Source organism: Phyllopteryx taeniolatus, chromosome 4, assembly GCF_024500385.1.
Source record: "Phyllopteryx taeniolatus isolate TA_2022b chromosome 4, UOR_Ptae_1.2, whole genome shotgun sequence".
NCBI lineage: Eukaryota > Metazoa > Chordata > Actinopteri > Syngnathiformes > Syngnathidae > Phyllopteryx > Phyllopteryx taeniolatus.
This window is the reverse complement of record NC_084505.1, coordinates 12,038,680-12,056,920: the sequence shown is the minus strand read 5'-3', so window position 1 is coordinate 12,056,920 and position 18,241 is coordinate 12,038,680. Positions and strand designations below refer to the sequence as shown.

General features: G+C 41.7%; 1 protein-coding gene across 3 annotated transcripts; it reads left to right on the top strand.

Annotated features, from left to right (window-relative positions):
- The first annotated feature begins 5,949 nt into the window (after positions 1–5,949).
- Positions 5,950–16,231, top strand: LOC133476300 (phospholipid phosphatase 3-like). Of its 3 annotated transcripts, none has more exons than XM_061769496.1 (6): positions 5,950–6,519; positions 12,416–12,519; positions 12,758–12,954; positions 13,559–13,616; positions 14,960–15,136; positions 15,207–16,231. In XM_061769496.1, exons 1-6 carry the CDS (start codon positions 6,282–6,284, stop codon positions 15,303–15,305), a joined length of 873 nt encoding a protein of 290 aa, XP_061625480.1. In that variant the 5' UTR covers positions 5,950–6,281; the 3' UTR covers positions 15,306–16,231. The 3 variants fall into 3 exon arrangements, with proteins under 3 accessions (XP_061625480.1, XP_061625479.1, XP_061625478.1); XM_061769495.1 differs by having other exon boundaries at positions 12,416–12,573; XM_061769494.1 differs by having other exon boundaries at positions 5,952–6,519; positions 12,416–12,573; positions 12,668–12,954.
- Positions 16,232–18,241: the final 2,010 nt, after the last annotated feature.

Sequence of the window (18,241 nt, the reverse complement as noted above, 5' to 3'; positions counted from 1 at the left end):
CACAGCATGGCCGAAGCCCGGATTCGAACCCAGGACCTCAGAACTGTGAGGCGGGTGGGATAACTTCTCATCCACCTGTGGTCTGATATAATTTAAAAAGTACAATAAAATAATGAAACTAGGCTGAACAAAAAAAAGAAAAGTGACCCTCAACTTACCTGTAATATTTTGCTGCACATCCTCTGCAGTCTCACCATTTCTGTAGCTCTCAGTACACCTTTTTGGCTAAGAATAAATCAGAATGAGAATGTCTTAATTGGCATTATAACAAGTACAATGACAGGCATGTTGGCTCACTCCTCATGAGCAAACTGCTCTAACGCTCAGGTTTCTCCAAACTGTGTGTTTCAGGGCCTTTGACGGATGTTTAATAACAATGAGGCTCTTCCAAATTGGCAGGAGTGTTATTCATTTTCTCCTTCCACATGTTAATGCTATCAAACAATTCACACTAAAAGCAGCAGGCATTCAATAGCCTCTTTCCCTCTGCCATTATCTTCTTAAACATCGGACTTATAATTCCATAGTGATATTTTGCCAATTTTGCACATCTGTTGTGACATTATTACGGGATTCATTCTTGTCGCTTCATGATGTTACCTTATTTGCATTACTGTTGTTGATCAGTATTACGATACCACTGGAGACCCTAAATTGCTTGAAGACTCTTTGCACAATTGTCATTGTATCAGCATTACCGCACTACTGGTCCCCTTACATTGCTCAACGACTCCCCTGTACGTATGCATTTATGTCCTATATATATATATATATATATATTTGTGGCTTGTTTTCTGCAGAACTAGAGTGGCTCCAACTATTGGAGAAACATTCCTTGTGTTTTTAACATACACGGCCAATAATTATTCAGATTCTGGTTCTTAACCATTCTCGGGTGGTTTTAGCAGTGTTATCCGTATCCTGTTGGATGACCTACAACTGAAACTAAGCTTAAACTACATTTTTCTCAAGAATGCCTGGATAGATTTGATTGTTCCCAGCAGAGATTCAAGACACGCTCTACTGGATCCAGCAAAGCAGCCTCAGAACCTAACTGAACTTTCTCCATGGTTCACAGTAGCTAGTGTTCTTTTCTTTCTGTATGCTTCTTTTTTGTATCTGTTGTAGACTTGATGTGACTTACCAAAAAGCTTCCGTTTTTGTCTCATTTGTCCAAAGGACATTCACCCCCCAAGCTTTGTGGCTTGTCGATATGCATTTTATCAATCAATTCTAAGTTCAACCACTTAATGAACAATTTTGTCAATTTGTGTACGTGTGATTTATTTTTGTTTTTTCTTATTCACTGTCTTTTCACACTTAAAAAAGGGCCGACTGTTTCACAATGAATTAGACCACGCTGACACTCAACAGAGGAGAAAAGATGGCTTTACTGCCACCTAGCTGATAAACCACTAAAACTACATTACAAAACCAGTGGACGCATGAATTCACTTTCCTTAAATACAGGTCGAACACAATTCATTTTGCGATGTTGAATTTAAAATATTTATATATTGAATTGGTTCCAACACACACAATCTTAATTAAGTGCACAAGCAAAAACATTTTAAGTAACATGTTTTACTGCCATCCAAGTGTAAAATAAAGCAAAGGGCTTTAATTGTCACAATTAGGGTTTTCGAAGGCGAGGAAGGCAAGGTAAAAACGTGGAGGACCCAGGTGCAGGGAAGCAGGGAGGCAGGGAGGCAAGGCCGGTGTGCAGGAGTCTCAAAAAATGATATTTAATTTCCAAAGAAAGGCAAACAAGGAACACGGATAAAGCAAACTAAACAAAGTCCCACAACAGAACAACAAGAAACACTTGAACGAACCTAAAACTGGAAACAAAACATGACTGTTGAAATAACTGAGTGACAACTGACAACTATGATGTGGCACAGACAGAGACAATAACACCTGACAACGAAAACGAGCCGACAATAACTGAAAGAAACCAGGGAACTAAATACAAAGAGATTGACGAGACAACGAGGAACACCTGGACAAGACACAAGCGGCTGGAGGGAGCTGATTGGTCGACACGAGGTATAAGGTTGATGACAACAGGTGGACACAATAAATAAATGAATGAGCACACGACATGAACAACATGGAACACAGGAAAACATGAAACAAAACAAACCAAACCAAACCACAACCCAAAGCAAAACACAGATCATGGCAGTAATGAGACATTAAAACAATTCAAATATGGCAAATGAAGGCATTTAAGCATGCACCTCGTGCAGCACATTTTGTAAACATTGCCACTTCAGTGTGTACTACTGTGAAAGGACGATTATACGCGACAATACAAAAAGCCACCATTTGGCAGGCTGACACATTTGAAGACGTTTTGACAGACAACTATAGACATGCCCACTCAATTCAATACTGCTGTGACGTAACGCAGCCTCGTTCGCAGTAGTCACGTGATGTTCGGCATGTTTGAACAAAGTGTCGAAATACTGCTTCTTCGCCACCCCTGGGTTTCATTTGGTCGAATCTGATTCGAGTTGCAGGCTCGTCAATAACATCCCCAGTTTTCTGCCTTGAAAAACATGATAGTGTGGAGCCAAACAGGGTGGCCGTGGCCGCCGTTTGCTTGGCTGCTCCCACCGCCACCCCTGGCCACCACGGAGCTCCGCCCCTGCCCAATCTGTCAGGTAGTGCCTGCGCCACGGCCTCCGCCACCTGGGCCTCCACTCAGAGGGGGCCACGCTCAGGGGCCCGGTCGGGGTGTAGAGGCGACCAGCCACACCCCCTGGGAAACCCCCAGAACTACCTTCATCCCCAAATCTGCAAATCTCCCCTCTGAGTGAATGCCCCGAGTGAATAGAATCGTTATGTAAGTTATTTTTAATTTTTTTTCCCAGTTTTCAATATTAAGGGTGTTGATGTTCTAACTGTGCATAATGTTACGGTGGCTCACAATAATATTGAATATATATATTTTTTTAGAAATAAAACCTCTGCCTCAATTTTGAAGGAACACTTAGGACTACTACACTACAGTATTTTAATGGAGGTCATAATGGTGGTACTTGGTGCAATAGGCTTGAGAAACACTAAAGTACGATGTACTACAGTATATACAGTAACATATTCATTGTTGTGTATACAGTAGCAAATTGTATTGGTGTGCTGTACTTGTAAGGAGCTGCAAGAAAACCAGAAATGGCTGGGGCCTGAATCAAAAGGATGGGCGTTGATTGGCGCCACCTCTAATTGGGTGAAGAGAGTCACATGGCTATCAGATCCCCTTGCATCCCTGGGAAACTTAAAAATTTGTACTGCTACATATATACAAATTCTAATTGATAATAGTGCTCCCTGGAACTCTGTGATAGTGTAATTATATATAACTAATTTAATTAATTGCCCTAATATTTTTTCCCATTTTGCCAAATAATTTACTACTGTACAGTATAATGTTTTTGTTTGTTTTCTTTCATTTTGTTTCGTGACAGGCGGCACGGTGGGCGACTGGTTAGAGCGTCAGCCTCACAGTTCTGAGGACCCGGGTTCAATCCCCGGCCCCGCCTGTGTGGAGTTTGCATGTTCTCCCCGTGCCTGCGTGGGTTTTCTCCGGGCACTCCGGTTTCCTACCACATCCCAAAAACATGCATTAATTGGAGACTCTAAATTGCCCGTAGGCATGACTGTGAGTGCGAATGGTTGTTTGTTTCTATGTGCCCTGCGATTGGCTGGCAACCAGTTCTGGGTGTACCCCGCCTCCTGCCCGATGACAGCTGGGATAGGCTTCAGCACGCCCGCGACCCTAGTGAGGAGAAGCGGCTCAGAAAATGGATGGATGGATAACAAAATCAAACATGAATCTCCAAATCAAGATATTGTTGAACAATATCATTTAATCTAAAACATAATAAATAAAATATTTTTAAAATAAAATATTTGTACAACCCCAATTCCAATGAAGTTGGGACGTTGTGTAAACATAAATAAAAACAGAATACAATGATTTGCAAATCATGTTCCACCTGTATTTAATTGAATACACTACAAAGACAAGATATTTAATGTTCAAACTGATAAACTATTGTTTTAGCAAATAATCCTTTACTTAGAATTTTATGGCTGCAAAAAAAGCTGGGACATATGGCAAAAAAGACTGAGAAAGTTGAGGCATGCTCATCAAACACCTGTTTGGAACATCCAACAGGTGAACAGGCTAATTGGGAACAAGTGGGTGCCGTGATTGGGTATAAAAGGAGCTTCCCAGAATTGCTCAGTCATTCACAAGCAAAGATGGGGCGAGGTTCACCTTGTGAACAAGTGCGTGAGAAAATAGTCAAACAATTTAAGGATAATGTTCCTCAATATACAATTGCAAGGAATTTACGGATTTCATCATCTATGGTCCATAATATCATCAAGAGGTTCAGAGAATCTGGAGAAATCACTGCATGTAAGCGGCAAGGCCGAAAACCAACATTGAATGCCCGTGACCTTCGATCCCTCAGGCGGCACTGCATCAAAAACCGACATCAATGTGTAAACGATATCACCACATGGGCTCAGGAACACTTCAGAAAACCAATGTCAGTGAATACAATTCAGCGCTACATCGGTAAGTGCAACTTGAAACTCTACTATGCAAAGCAAAAGCCATTGATCAACAACACCCAGAAACGCCGCCGGCTTCTATGGGCCCGAGCTCATCTAAGATGGACTGATGCAAAGTGGAAGAGTGTTCTGTGGTCCGACGAGAATTGTTTTGGGAAATTGCGGACGTCGTGTCCTCCGGACCAAAGAGGAAAAGAACCTTTCGGACTGTTATGGACGCAAAGTTCAAAAGACAGCATCTGTGATGGTGTGTTAGTGCCAATAGCATGGCTAACTTACACATCTGTGACGGCACCATTAATGCTGAAAGGTACATACAGGTTTTGGAGAAACATATGCTGCCATCCAAGCAACATCTTTTTCATGGACGTCCCTGCTTATTTCAGCAAGACAATGCCAAACCACATTCTGCACGTGTTACAACAGCGTGGCTTCGTAGTAAAAGAGTGCAGGTACTAGACTGGCCTGCCTGCACTCCAGACCTGTCTCCCATTGAAAATGTGTGACACATGAAGCGTAAAATACGACACTGGAGACCCCGGACTGTTGAACAGCTGAAGCTGTACATCAAGCAAGAATGGGAAAGAATTACACCTACAAAGCTTCAACAAATAGTGTTCTCAGTTCCCAAATGTTTATTGAATGTTGTTAAAAGAAAACGTGATGTAACACAGTCGTAAACAGGACCTTGCCTCAGCTTTTTTGGAACGTGTTGCAGCCATAAAATTCTAAGTTAATGATTATTTGCTAAAACAATAGTTTATCAGTTTGAACATTAAATATCTTGTCTTTGTAGTGTATTCAATTAAATACAGGTGGAACATGATTTGCAAATCATTGTATTCTGTTTTTATTTATGTTTACACAACGTCCCAACTTCATTGGGAATCACGACTACCTTATATTATTATTTATTTTATTTTATTTGATGTTCATGCTCTCATTAAAAAAAAAACAACAATCAGAATTTACTCAAGTTACTCTTGAGTAATTTTTTTCATTGAGTACTTTGTTACTCAAGTAAATATTTGGATGGCTACTTTTTACTTTTACTTGAGTCATATTATTCTAAAGTGACAGTACTCTGACTTGAGTACAATATTTGGCTACTCTACCCTCCTCTGGATGTGGGACGAAACCAGAGTACCCGTAGAAAACCCCACACAGGCACGGGGAGAACATGCAAACTCCAAACAGGTGGCGGCCAGATTTGAACCCGGGCCCTCAGAAATGTGAGGCAGTTTTCCAACGTGCCACCCTGACAGGTCCAATTTATCCAAAATGTTACTTGAGTAAATGCCACGGAGTAATACCTACCTAACCGTTCCTACCTACCTCTGAGTGTGGGTGCAATTCCCGCTCAGTGACGGTGTGAGTAGTGACCGGCTGTCTGTTTAACGTGCCTTGCGACTGACTGGCGACCAGTCCAGGGCGTTGTCCGCATTTCACCTTGAGTCACGTGGGCAGAGGCGAAGCGAGAGAGCGGGAGAGTTTTGGCAAGACAACCACAAGCAGCGCATAGTCTGAAGGTGAAGGATGTTCATCAAGTTCGTGTTGGCCATCTGGACGAGTTTTGCAGGTTTTGTCGTGCCATCGCATCAACAAACGCGCGCGTCAAAAGGCAACGTCTTTGTGATGCGTCCATATTTGCTCGCGCTTGCGTCAAAAGTAAGGGCTCTGTAAACCTTCGAATGAAAATTGGTTCAACTCGTGTTTTTGTGATGCTGGGCCGACTGGGGCCGCAGCGTGCCCGTGTGAGCGCAGAGACTCGACCCGACCGCCCCAAAGGCTTGCACACCAAGAGCGGCTCGCTACCGGCTGACGCAGCGGGGATGGAGAACGACAATGAGAATAAACCCATGCAAATGTCACAAGCTTTATTCACAAGCAAGCTCCTGGTGGTTTCAGACGTCTTGTGCCTATTCCTAGGTAAATATAATAATCATCTTTTCTACTTCTGAAGAACGAAAACGTTTCGCTTACTTTTTTTCCTGTTCTGAAGACAACATAATGGTGGCAGGTCTGTTTCAAAGTGCTTATATGGCTTCAGTGTACACAGGCTATGAAGTGTACATTAAACAAAAATCTTCACTGTAACATTTGCCACCGAGTGAAATTACATTTAATTGTTTTGCTTGTCCCTATAGGTCGTTGGAATAGATGGATAAACAAAGATACATTATTTGAAGTAAATAAATAGTAATTTTCGGACAAAGCGAAATTGCCCACCTGAGGATCTCTCACGGCTCACTAGTTGGACATCACTCGTGTGAAGAGATCTAATACGACAGAAGTCAATAGATTTTCAGTTTATGCCCTTAAAAGTATTATACAACCCCAATTTCAATGAAGTTGGGACGTTGTGTTAAACATAAATAAAAACAGAATACAATGATTTGCAAATCATGTTCAACCTATATTTAATTAAACACACTACAAAGACAAGATATTTAATGTGCAAACTGATAAACTTTGTTTTTAGCAAATAATCATTAACTTAGAATTTCATGGCTGCAACACATTCCAAAAAAGCTGGACAGGTGGCAAAAAAGACTGAGAAAGTTGAGGAATGCTCATCAAACACCCGTTTGGAACATCCCGCAGGTGAACAGGCTAATTGGGAACATTCACAAGCAAAGATGGGGCGAGGTTCACCTCCTTGTGAACAAGTGCGTGAGAAAATTGTCAAACAATTTAAGGACAATGTTCCTCAACATACAATTGCAAGGAATTTATGGATTTCATCATCTACAGTCCATAATATCATCGAAAGGTTCAGAGAATCTAGAGAAATCACCGCATGTAAGCGGCAAGGCCGAAAACCAACATTGAATGCCCGTGACCTTCGCTGCCTCAGGCGGCACTGCATCAAAAACAAAGATCAATGTGTAAAGGATATCACCACATGGGCTCAGGAACACTTCAGAAAACCAATGTCAGTAAATACAGTTTGGGGCTTCATCCGTGAGTGCAACTTGAAACTCTACTATGCAAAGCAAAAGCCGTTGATCAACAACACCCAGAAATGCCGCCGGCTTCTCTGGGCCCGAGCTCATCTAAGATGGACTGATGCAAAGTGGAAAAGTATTCTGTGGTCGGACGAGTCCACATTTCAAATTGTTTTTGGAAATTGTGGATGTTGTGTCCTCCGGGCCAAAGAGGAAAAGAACCATCCGGACTGTTATGGACTGTTAGGAGAAACATGCTGCCATCCAAGCAAGATCTTTTTCATGGACGCACCTGCTTATTTCAGCAAGACAATGCCAAACCACATTCTGCACGTGTTACAACAGCGTGGCTTCGTAGTAAAAGAGTTCGGGTACTAGACTGGCCTGCCTGCAGTCCAGACCTGTCTCCCATTGAAAATGTGTGGCGCATTATGAAGCGTAAAATACGACAACAGAGACCCCGGACTGTTGAACAGCTGAAGCTGTACATCAAGCAAGAATGGGAAAGAATTCCACCTATAAAGCTTCAACAATTAGTGTTCCTCAGTTCCCAAACGTTGATTGAATGTTGTTAAAAGAAAAGGTGATGTAACACAGTGGTAAACATGACCCTGTTCCAGATTTTTTGGAACGTGTTGCAGCCATAAATTTCTAAGTTCATGATTATTTGCTAAAAACAAAAAAGTTGATCAGTTAGAAACATTAAATATCTTGTCTTTGTAGTGTATTCAATTAAATATAGGTCGAACATGATTTGCAAATCATTGTGTTCTGTTTTTATTTATGTTTAACACAACATCCCACCTTCATTGGAATTGGGGTTGTAATTGCCAATATCCTCAAAAGGAAACACTAATTTGGTGTACAGTATGATGGGATGCACTTTTAGAGATTTTAAAGTTAGAACAAAAGTAATTAACATAATGGTAAGTGTGACATTTGACAGTAGGCATCAAAAGAGATTAACTTTGTAAAGGCAGACTTTTTGATACAGATACACTCCACATTGCTACCACCACTACTACTACCTAAAGTGTCTGTGTATACTCGGGCTTCTCAGTGTTTATTGCACCAAAGCATACATGTATGTTCTACATTCGTAAAATCTAGGCATACCACCACGGATAAACAGCTAAAAAATTTACCTTATGCCCTCTAGTGGAAGAGTATTTAATTCTGCCTATCCCTATATGTCACTGGCAAACATAATTTGGGGAAAATTTGGAGACCACAAACATAATTTAAAGTAAATAAATAATTGTCCTACAAATTAAGTGAAAGTGGATTATTTCTTGTGGTGCACTTGATGACATGCCACAGCATACTGATTGGGAATCATATGCACAATTAAAAACGCCAGGTAAGCTACACTAACACCTCAGTGATGCTTTTTGCACATTTAAATAGATAATGAGCACACATGCTCTTGTTGTCAATTAATTTAAAACATTACAAGTATTTGCATTTTAAGTCATTGATGCTGTAGTGGTAGATTGGTGCAGGCAGTGTGACTTCAGTTCCCACTCAGTGATGGTGTGAATGTGAGTCTGAATGGTTGTCTGTCTCGACATGTGCCCTGCGACGCACTGGCGACCAGTTCAGGGCGTAGTCTGCCTTTTGCCCAAAGTTAGCTGGGCTAGGTTGCAGCGCCCGTGACCCTGAATAGGTTAAGCAGTGTAGAGAATGGATCGGATGGATTTACGTATATTTGCTAGAGTAAAGTGCTTGACAAGGCCACATTATGATACAGTGTGCACATTTTAAGCACATTTTGACGTTTAATGATTCAATTTTGGTTTGGGGATCTGGAGGTTGACTTTTTTCATATTTTTGTCATTCAAATGCTCAGCATATAGTGTTTTTCATGTGATGATTGCACATGAAGAAAAATATCAGACAAAACTTTTTTCACTCCCTCTATGTGCATGTAAGGCTCTTATTTCCCACCCATGCATGCTCTCCGACTCTCTGCCAGCTGCTTCATGCATTGCCCAGGGAATTCTCTTGTTTCCATAGCAACCACTTGTTCTCAGGGTAGAGCAAAGTCGGCAGGGAATCGTAGAAGTATTCGCTATAAATAAATATGTGTATGATATATTGTGTGTGTGTGTGTCACTGTCCCTCACAGTGACAGGAAGAGGTCATGTCATGATGGTTAATGTGAACACACTCCCTGGCTGGAGAGGTAGTGCACAGGGCAGTGTGTTGTGCATTACTGTCTGTCCAGTTGCCTCCTCTAATGTGTGCGTGCAGTGTGAGGGGGGGGACTATGGGGGGGGGGGGGGGCATCTTGTTGTAGGCAGTGTCAGGCTGCTTCTGGCTCTGGTTTGTTTCAGCATTCACTCTTTTGTTTTCTGGAGAAGAGTTGAATTTAAGTCACAAACAATCCGCCTTTCTTCCTCATCTGTCATGTTCTCACACTGTAACCCAGTTCTAGCCAAACCTTTTTAAAATGTGCATATGGAAACAGGAACATTCTGAAAGTTCCTTCAAACTCTCTGGAGCCATGTCGTGACCTTCACATTCTTCTTATGGTCTAATGACTGAGTTTCTCCAGAGACAACCACTAGGCCAGTGTTTCCCAATCTTTATTGAGCCGAGGCACCCATTTTAAATTTTAAAACCTCATGGGACACCACGAAACATCAATGTCACAAAAAGTATGAATACTGAAATAATGATGATCTTGTCTCAGTTTTTTCAAAGATGTACTCCATGTAAAATCTGGGCCTGTTTCATTGAACAAAAAGTTGATGTACTCAGAAAGCCATTCTGTTGTATGAATGGCAACAGTATGGCGTATTCAACATTACCAGAATGATGTGTCTATTTTCTGACCACATACCTTACATGAAGAATTGGTGCAGTGTTTTGTTCAGGTTTCTGCAGCAGTTGTGTTTGAAAATTGTCTAAAAAGTGAGAGGGTTAAGACCTTTGTTGTATCCGTTGCACTAAAAAAGTACAGTAGTCCCTAGAGGTGCAATAGGTTGTCCATAGTGGTTTCTTGTCAGAAGGCCCAGACACTTTATCCCAAAGTCACCTCTCTAACTGTACCCATTTCAACTAGGCTTCAAATTTCCCACAGATGTTGTTTCACAGTATTTCGATGCAAGAACAACTCTATAATTTCAATTGACATTGAAATTTTAGATGGCAGAAGAACAGGACGTCAAGATTTCCACTAAATATGGAACATTAACTGGCCACATTTTGCTAAAACTTATTCGCTTTCATTTCTTCTTCTTTTTTTTGGTTTAGCATTTATAATGTCAAAGGGATTACACATATGTCTGCCAGTTTTCTGGATAACGTTTTTAAGCAGTATTTGTATTGACTTTTGTGGAAGTTTGTGTAAAATTTCAAAGCCTCATCTAGATGTAATTGTCAAAGGTCGATTTAAATGTGGTCACCTTGACTTTAAAGTCTATATACAGGCACTGGACCCATATACATTATCCATTTACATTCTAATGAGATTCATTCTAGAGGATGAGGATCAGCAGCACAGTGAGCAACTGGTTAGCACGTCTGCCTCACAGTTCTGAGGACCTGGGTCCAAATCCGGCCATGCCTGTGTGGAGTTTGCATGTTCTCCCCGTGCCTGCGTGGGTTTTCTCCTTTCTACTTTTAGCTTTTCGTCGTGGCCGCTTTGTGCCCAGTGACAGTTTCTGTGGTCCACCTTTTGTCAGCTCTTCGGGCAACGTGGCCAGCCCATTTCCATTTAAGGCTTTTTATTTTTTTGAATGATGTCGGTAACTCACGTCTGCTGTCTTATCCAACTGCATCTTTTCTTGTCGCGAATGCTTAATGTGTGCCTTTCCTAAACATGTCAAAATGAACTTAAATGATTTTAGCAAATGGCTGCAATATAACAAAGAATGAAAAATTTAAGGGGGTCTGAATATCACTGTATCAATCCATCCATCCATCCATCCATTTTCTTTACCGCATCACTTATCCTCACTAGGGTCGCGGGTGTGCTGGAGCCTATCCCAGCTATCTTCGGGCGAGAGGCAGGGTACACCCTGAACTGGTCGCCAGCCAATCGCAGGGCATATAGAAACAACCAACCAGTCGTACTCACATTCACACCTACGGGCAATTTAGAGTCTTCAATCAACCTACCACGCATGTTTTGGGGATGTGGGAGGAAACCAGAGTACCCGGAGAAAACCCACGCAGACACGGGGAGAACATGCAAACTCCACACAGGCGGGGCGACAATTCGACCCTGATTCAGAACTGTGAGGCAGATGTGCTAACCAGTCGCCCACCGTGCTGCCCAATAAGTACATAACCTTAATAATTCCCACAAGGGAAAATTTGCATCGTTTCAGTAGCCATAGTGAATACAGAAAATGCAAAAATGACATGCAAAAGAATACATTTAGCTGGAAATACTGTCCATTCGCCATTACAAGGTTGAGGCAATAAATACATGAAAATAACAAATATTGAAAGCATAATTTATTAATGATTATGATTGGAGAGTAATTATTATGTTGTGCAATTGAACAGTATGTTGAATTATTTTTATACTGTTACATACTATACTTGTCCCATTGTAATGTTATAGACACAATTTTAAAAATAAAACCATTCAGACAAATTGTTCTGGAAGTGAATTTATATAGGTTGGCAGCTCTGCAGTCATAGCCATAAATGCAATTTTTTAAACGATAATTGGCAGAGTAATTTCTTTTAGTGTTTCGGCTTTGGTTTTCGGCCATGGGTCCCTCATTTTTATTTTTCGGGTCAGACCAAGAATTTTCATTTTGGTGCATCACTAATTATTTTGTTGTGGAATGAAATCGTGAATGTGTCAGTGTTTGAGTCTCTCAGCATTAATCATAATCACGCTCATCTCTCCCCCTCAGTTTCCATCCCATTCTTGGCAAGTGAGCTGAAGGCCGTCAGACCATACAGAAGAGGTTTCAGTTGTGGAGACCCCAGCATCGCCTATCCGTACCTGCTCTCAGAGGTCATACCGGACACATTACTCATTGCTGCCGGCATCCTTATCGCGGGCCTCGTAGTGAGTGCTGCACTGTAAAAACACTTTAGTGCATTAACAATTCCATTCATGTGGACCCTTAACACAGTGGTTGTGACCACATGTCCACCCGCAGGTCGTTGTAGGGGAATGTTACCGTGTGCGCTTACTAGGTGTCAGCACCAAGTCCTTCGTTAGGAACAAGTATGTGTCCTGTCTCTACAAGGAGTTTGGCGCCTTCCTGTTTGGCTGCTTCGTCGGCCAATCCCTGACAAACACGGCCAAGCTGAGCGTTGGCCGTCTGCGGCCGCACTTCTTGTCGGTGTGTGGCGTCACCTACACGTCACTCAACTGCACGGAAGGAACTTATTTGGAGTCTGTCAGCTGCCCCAGCACTGACCACCGCTCTATAGAAGAGGCCAGGTGTGTATATTATGTTTCCATCTATCCATACTACCTGCTACCGCCCATTCATTCATCTGCGTCTCTATCCCTCCTTCCTTCCATCTACTGTTTTCCCATTTTATGGGACTCCCCAGCTACATTATAGCGTGCTTTTTAAAGTGATTTGTTTTTTTTTACAGTATACTTACTGTGATACCCTCACATGTGGCAAAGGAGAGGCACAGTCGCCAAGGCATTTCTTGAATTTTAGGAAAACAGTAACACACATAAACACAATGATCACATTCACACACTGGCTGCTGTTGGTCACAGCTCACTCCCAGACACTACCACGCAGACTCGCTGAAGTCACATGCCATCCCACCAGGCCCCGCCTCTTAAAGGCACATGCTGGCACACGGACATTACAGTACATGCACTTGAAATGCATTCACAATCTCTTTAAAAAGTACAAATGTGCATCCATCCGTCCATTCATCCATCCATGTAACCATCAGCATGTCACTTTTTCAGACCCTCGACACCGTGAAACAACAATTTTGTTTTGTTTATAACTTTGAAGTATAATAATCCCAAATTGTATTTATTGTTGCTATTCTAAACCTTTTTTCGCTCAATTTAGGAAGTCCTTCTTCTCTGGTCATGCCTCTTTTGCGATGTACACAATGCTGTATTTAGCTGTAAGTATATCCCCATTACTTTCGGTTGTTATTGCTGTATGGTTTTTCCATTTCCCATTTACCACTGTTTTATTGTGAAAAGGAATGAGACACAGAGCCATCACCAGTCCAGTGGGCAGCGTAGAGTGAACGGGGGGTACTGAAAGGAGAAATGAGAAACACAGAGGTCGCTTTGTTTTGCTGTGGGAGGGGTGTGACCTCGGCTTGCTGCTTCACTGCTCCCGTCTATTGTCTGGGTGTGTTTGTATGAGATGTGCTGCATTTTTAGGTGTCGATGGAGAACTATGTCTAAGAATTCATGCTCGCACTGATACTATTACATGCTTAATTGTAAGTCTCAACTTAGGAATGGTAGGTAGGAGTGGGTTGTGCTAGTCTTATTTTGACTGTTTATCTTATGTGGGATGTTTTGTTTGGTTGATCCTTTTTTTTCTGCATCAGCTAACTTTCACACTAACTGGAAGTAACCGATTATCACATAGCTCTCTGGCAACATAGAAAGATTGTGGGCTGCATAACAAGAAAAATGATAACTGGCAATTCATGCCGTCAACACAGATTTTTCAGTTTTTTTGGCCAACTGGACTTCACTGTGTGGTCGATGTAGGCTATCCCGCTCTTCCAACTTTGAGCCGGGGCAAGAAGGGCATATAGTAAATTGTAAAACACGCAGGAAAAAAAAATCCTATCCATCCATCCATTTTCTGAGCCGCTTCTCCTCACTAGGGTCGCAGGCGTGCTGGAGCCCATCCCAGCTATCATCGTGCAGGAGGCGGGGTACACCCTGAACTGGTTGCCAGCCAATCGCAGGGCACATACAAACAAACAACCATTCGCACTCACATTCACACCTACGGGCAATTTAGAGTTGTCAATTAACAGACCGACAAAAATCTAAGATAGTTAAGTCATCTAGCTACATCTTGCCACAAAGAGAAAGACACAAATAAACTAAACCAATAGTAATATAATATAACAGTATTTTTGTTAAAACACATTCAAATTAAGTTACTTTTATGAAAACATTTTTTCATCCATGTTGTCGCTGCCCACTATTGGTTTGTTCACTTGCATTTTGGAAGTCTGGGTTGTTTCATGTACTGTACGTAGTGGATGTAAACGCAGTCATACTATCAGTTATCATACAGGAAGGTGCAATGGAGAACAAACGTGCAGTTGGATGTAAAATGCCAGATGATATTAAAATCTAGATTAGATGCTTTTATGTTGGCCCCCAAAAATAAAAATGTCCAGGGAAAAGATTAATTCCAGTCACGCTGTAGTGAGCTTGCTGTTCATGAGCCATGTATTACAGCATGCTGTCCATTTTGTTTTTGGTGTAGTTTTATCTTCAAGCGCGGTTGACATGGCGCAAAGCTCGCCTGCTAAGACCCGTGCTCCAGTTCTTCCTGTTTCTGCTGGCCATCTACACAGGTCTGACCCGCGTCACTGACAACAGACACCACCCATCGGACGTCGTGTTCGGCTACATAATTGGAGCCTTCACTGCATACTGGGTGGTGAGTTTACCCCGTTCGCTTGACTAGGTACATGTTCCCCTCTCAATTCAAATCGTTGGCGTCTTGTCAGGCCTTCTACATCTCATCCATGTTTAAGAGACCCAGCTTGAATCAGTCTCCAATTGAGACCCAGGATAACCAGTTACCAGCACAGCACAGCATCTGCTAAAGTAAGCTCCACCTTACCTCCCAGCATTCCGCAGCATCCACCAGCCATGAGCGCTTATGAATCTGAAGAATGTGAGACTGTTTCCTCTGAAGTCCTACCACATACTGTACCTCGCTATTTTGGACAAATGTGTGTGGGGTAAGGATGTGACATACTGAATCTGACAGTGTAATTTTGCGCTATCGGAACAGTTTGGAAATCATTGTGACATTGGGTTGGTGCGTGTTAAGAATAGTGTCTGTTGTTGTCATGGCAACAACGCATCTCTTACGGTGTTGTTTTTGGAACGGTGGACCAGCCAGGACACCCTACAGGTTCTTTTAGCACTAGCTCTGTTCAGAGGTGTCTGCCGTGCTTATACAAACTTTGCTGTTCATTAAAATGATCAAGGCAATTATAACAGTCATGTTTTGTCAGTGTAGAGCAGGTACCTTCACCAGCTTGCCGCCTTTATTTTCTGAATGTTTCTTAATGCTGCCAGTTCGTATTAATCACAGTTTCCTTATCGTTGATTTCAATAGTGTGCACCCGACCTTGTGATTCAGTTAAGATGATCGGGTCAATCACGAACCACTGCATGTAAAATATATGCAAATTTTGTATCTGGAAAAAACCCCAACATATTTTAGCAGTGCCACCACCATGAAAATATTTGATTGTGTTAAAAAAATATTTCAAGCAAATGTATCAAACATTCCACCTGTACTTTCTTTTTATGAAAATAGAACTGAATGTAATTCACAAATGACAGTGGCACAACTAAGCTGTATGATCTTGTCAAGAGTTGATATGACTATAAGAATATTGAGATAATCTGAAAAAAAATGGTTCTTTTCATTTACAGTGTGTTTTACGATATAGTATGTATGCTCCCAGAATACATAACAGATCCAGAGTTCACAAATCATTAAAGGTTTTTATTTATTCATGCTTGTTGTTATCTTTTAACTGCACTACATTTTCTTTTGCAAAACAAATATTCACTATATTTACTGATTTTCCAATAACTGAATACATGTCCATTATTTGTCACTCTCATATTGTTAAAGGGGAGTTTGAAATTTTGAAAATAAAAAAAACAAAATTTTTGCATATGTTAAAACAGTCATTATGACTTGACAGTAGTATATGATAAATATGATCTGTAAAAAAAAATAATCACCAGTCTCAGGCCCATCTATGCCTCTATACAAGAAACCGATGCTCCCGAGTAAAAACAAGCAATCAGACAGGCTTGACTTCTGAGTTGTAATCATTTGTTGTGCACTTGCGGGCCTTCCAAAAAATAAAACTTAAAAACTGATAAGATTTAGCTAAGATTTACCGTGATACTAACACTCCATTACAAATAAGGCGCTCTTCTGGAGTAACACGGTAACAGGTCATTGCGAGACCGTGGGGTGTGCCTGCGATGAGAGTGCCCATGAGTGCATAACAAATTACTGACAACTCGTAAGTCAAGCCTTCTGTCTCTGATTGGTTTTTCCTTGGGTGTGGTGCTATCTTGTATATCAATTTAGAGGCCCAAGATTGGGCAAGAGATAGTTGATTTGTTTCACTTTTTTTCATATTTATCACGGGTGACACGGTGACCTACTGGTTAGCAGATCTGGCTCACAGTTCTTAAGACTGGGTTCAACTCTAGCCTCGCCTGTATCGAGTTTGCATGTTCTTCCTGTGCCTGCATGGGTTTTCTCATGGTACTCCACTTTCCCCCCACATCCCAAAAACATGTATGGTAGGTTAATTGAAGACTTTAAATTGCCTGTAGGTATGAATGTGATTGTGAATGTTTGTTTGTTTATACAGTATGTGCACTGCGATTGGCTAGCGACCAGTTCAGTTTGTACCCAGCCTCTCGCCCCAAAATATAGGCTCCAGCATGCCTGCGACCCTAGTGAGGATAAGCGGTACGGAAAATGGATGGAGGGATGGATATTTATCATGAACTACAGTGAAGTTATAATGACTTTTTATGTAACATAGTATTACATTATATGACAAAAAGTTTTAATTGCAACCACCCTCCTATTCTTTTTTCACCCACCCTTACATGGATTTGATGTTGCTATTAATACTTTTGGTTTCTTATTCTTTATGCTAATAAGAAACACGGGCAATTTGGAGTCTTCAATTAACCTACCGTGCATGTTTTTGGGATGTGGGAGGAAACCATATGAGCAGGAGAAAACCCACGCAGGCACGGGGACACCATCCAAACTCTACAAAGGTGGGGCCGGGATTTGAACCCCAGTCCTCAGAACTGTGAGGCAGATATGCTAACCAGTCCTTCACCGTGCTGCCATCAATTTTTCTTTTGACAGACAACATTCAAATTATGATACGCACAAAGTTCATTTTAACAAATGAACATTTACCTTATGCTACTTTATTGACACATTATTTAAAGGATTATTGGACTAGTTATTTTTCTGTACAGTATCAGTACAGTATAGAAATGCCGTGTTAACTGTTGTAGTTATTAGTTCACATTGTGACTTTTGTAGGCTACCTCTAAAACAGCAATTTTTTCAAATCCATCTATCCATCCATTTTCTGAGCCGCTTATCCTCAGTAGGGTCGCGGGCGTGCTGGAGCCTATCCCAGCTATCATCGGGCAGGAGGCGGGGTACACCCTGAACTGGTTGCCAGCAGATCGCAGGGCACACATACATAAACAACCATTCACACTCACATTCACACCTAGGGTCAATTTAGAGACCTCAATTAACCTACCACACATGTCTTTGGGATGTGGGAGGAAACCGGAGTGCCCGGAGAAAACCCACGCAGGCACGGGGAGAACATGCAAACTCCACACAAGTGGGGTTTGAACCCCGGTCCTCAGAACTGTGAGGCAGACGCTCTAACCAGTCTATCACCGTGCCGCCAAGTTGGAAAATATGCAAATTAATAGTACTCTAGCAGTGTTACCC

Excerpts from the sequence above, each read along its gene's own strand:
- LOC133476300 (XM_061769494.1), top strand. The coding sequence starts at position 6,282 with ATGAAAATTGGTTCAACTCGTGTTTTTGTGATGCTGGGCCGACTGGGG. Across the intron at positions 12,574-12,667 it reads TCCTTATCGCGGGCCTCGTA|GTCGTTGTAGGGGAATGTTA; the intron begins GTGAGTGCTGCA and ends GTCCACCCGCAG. Across the intron at positions 12,955-13,558 it reads CGCTCTATAGAAGAGGCCAG|GAAGTCCTTCTTCTCTGGTC; the intron begins GTGTGTATATTA and ends CGCTCAATTTAG.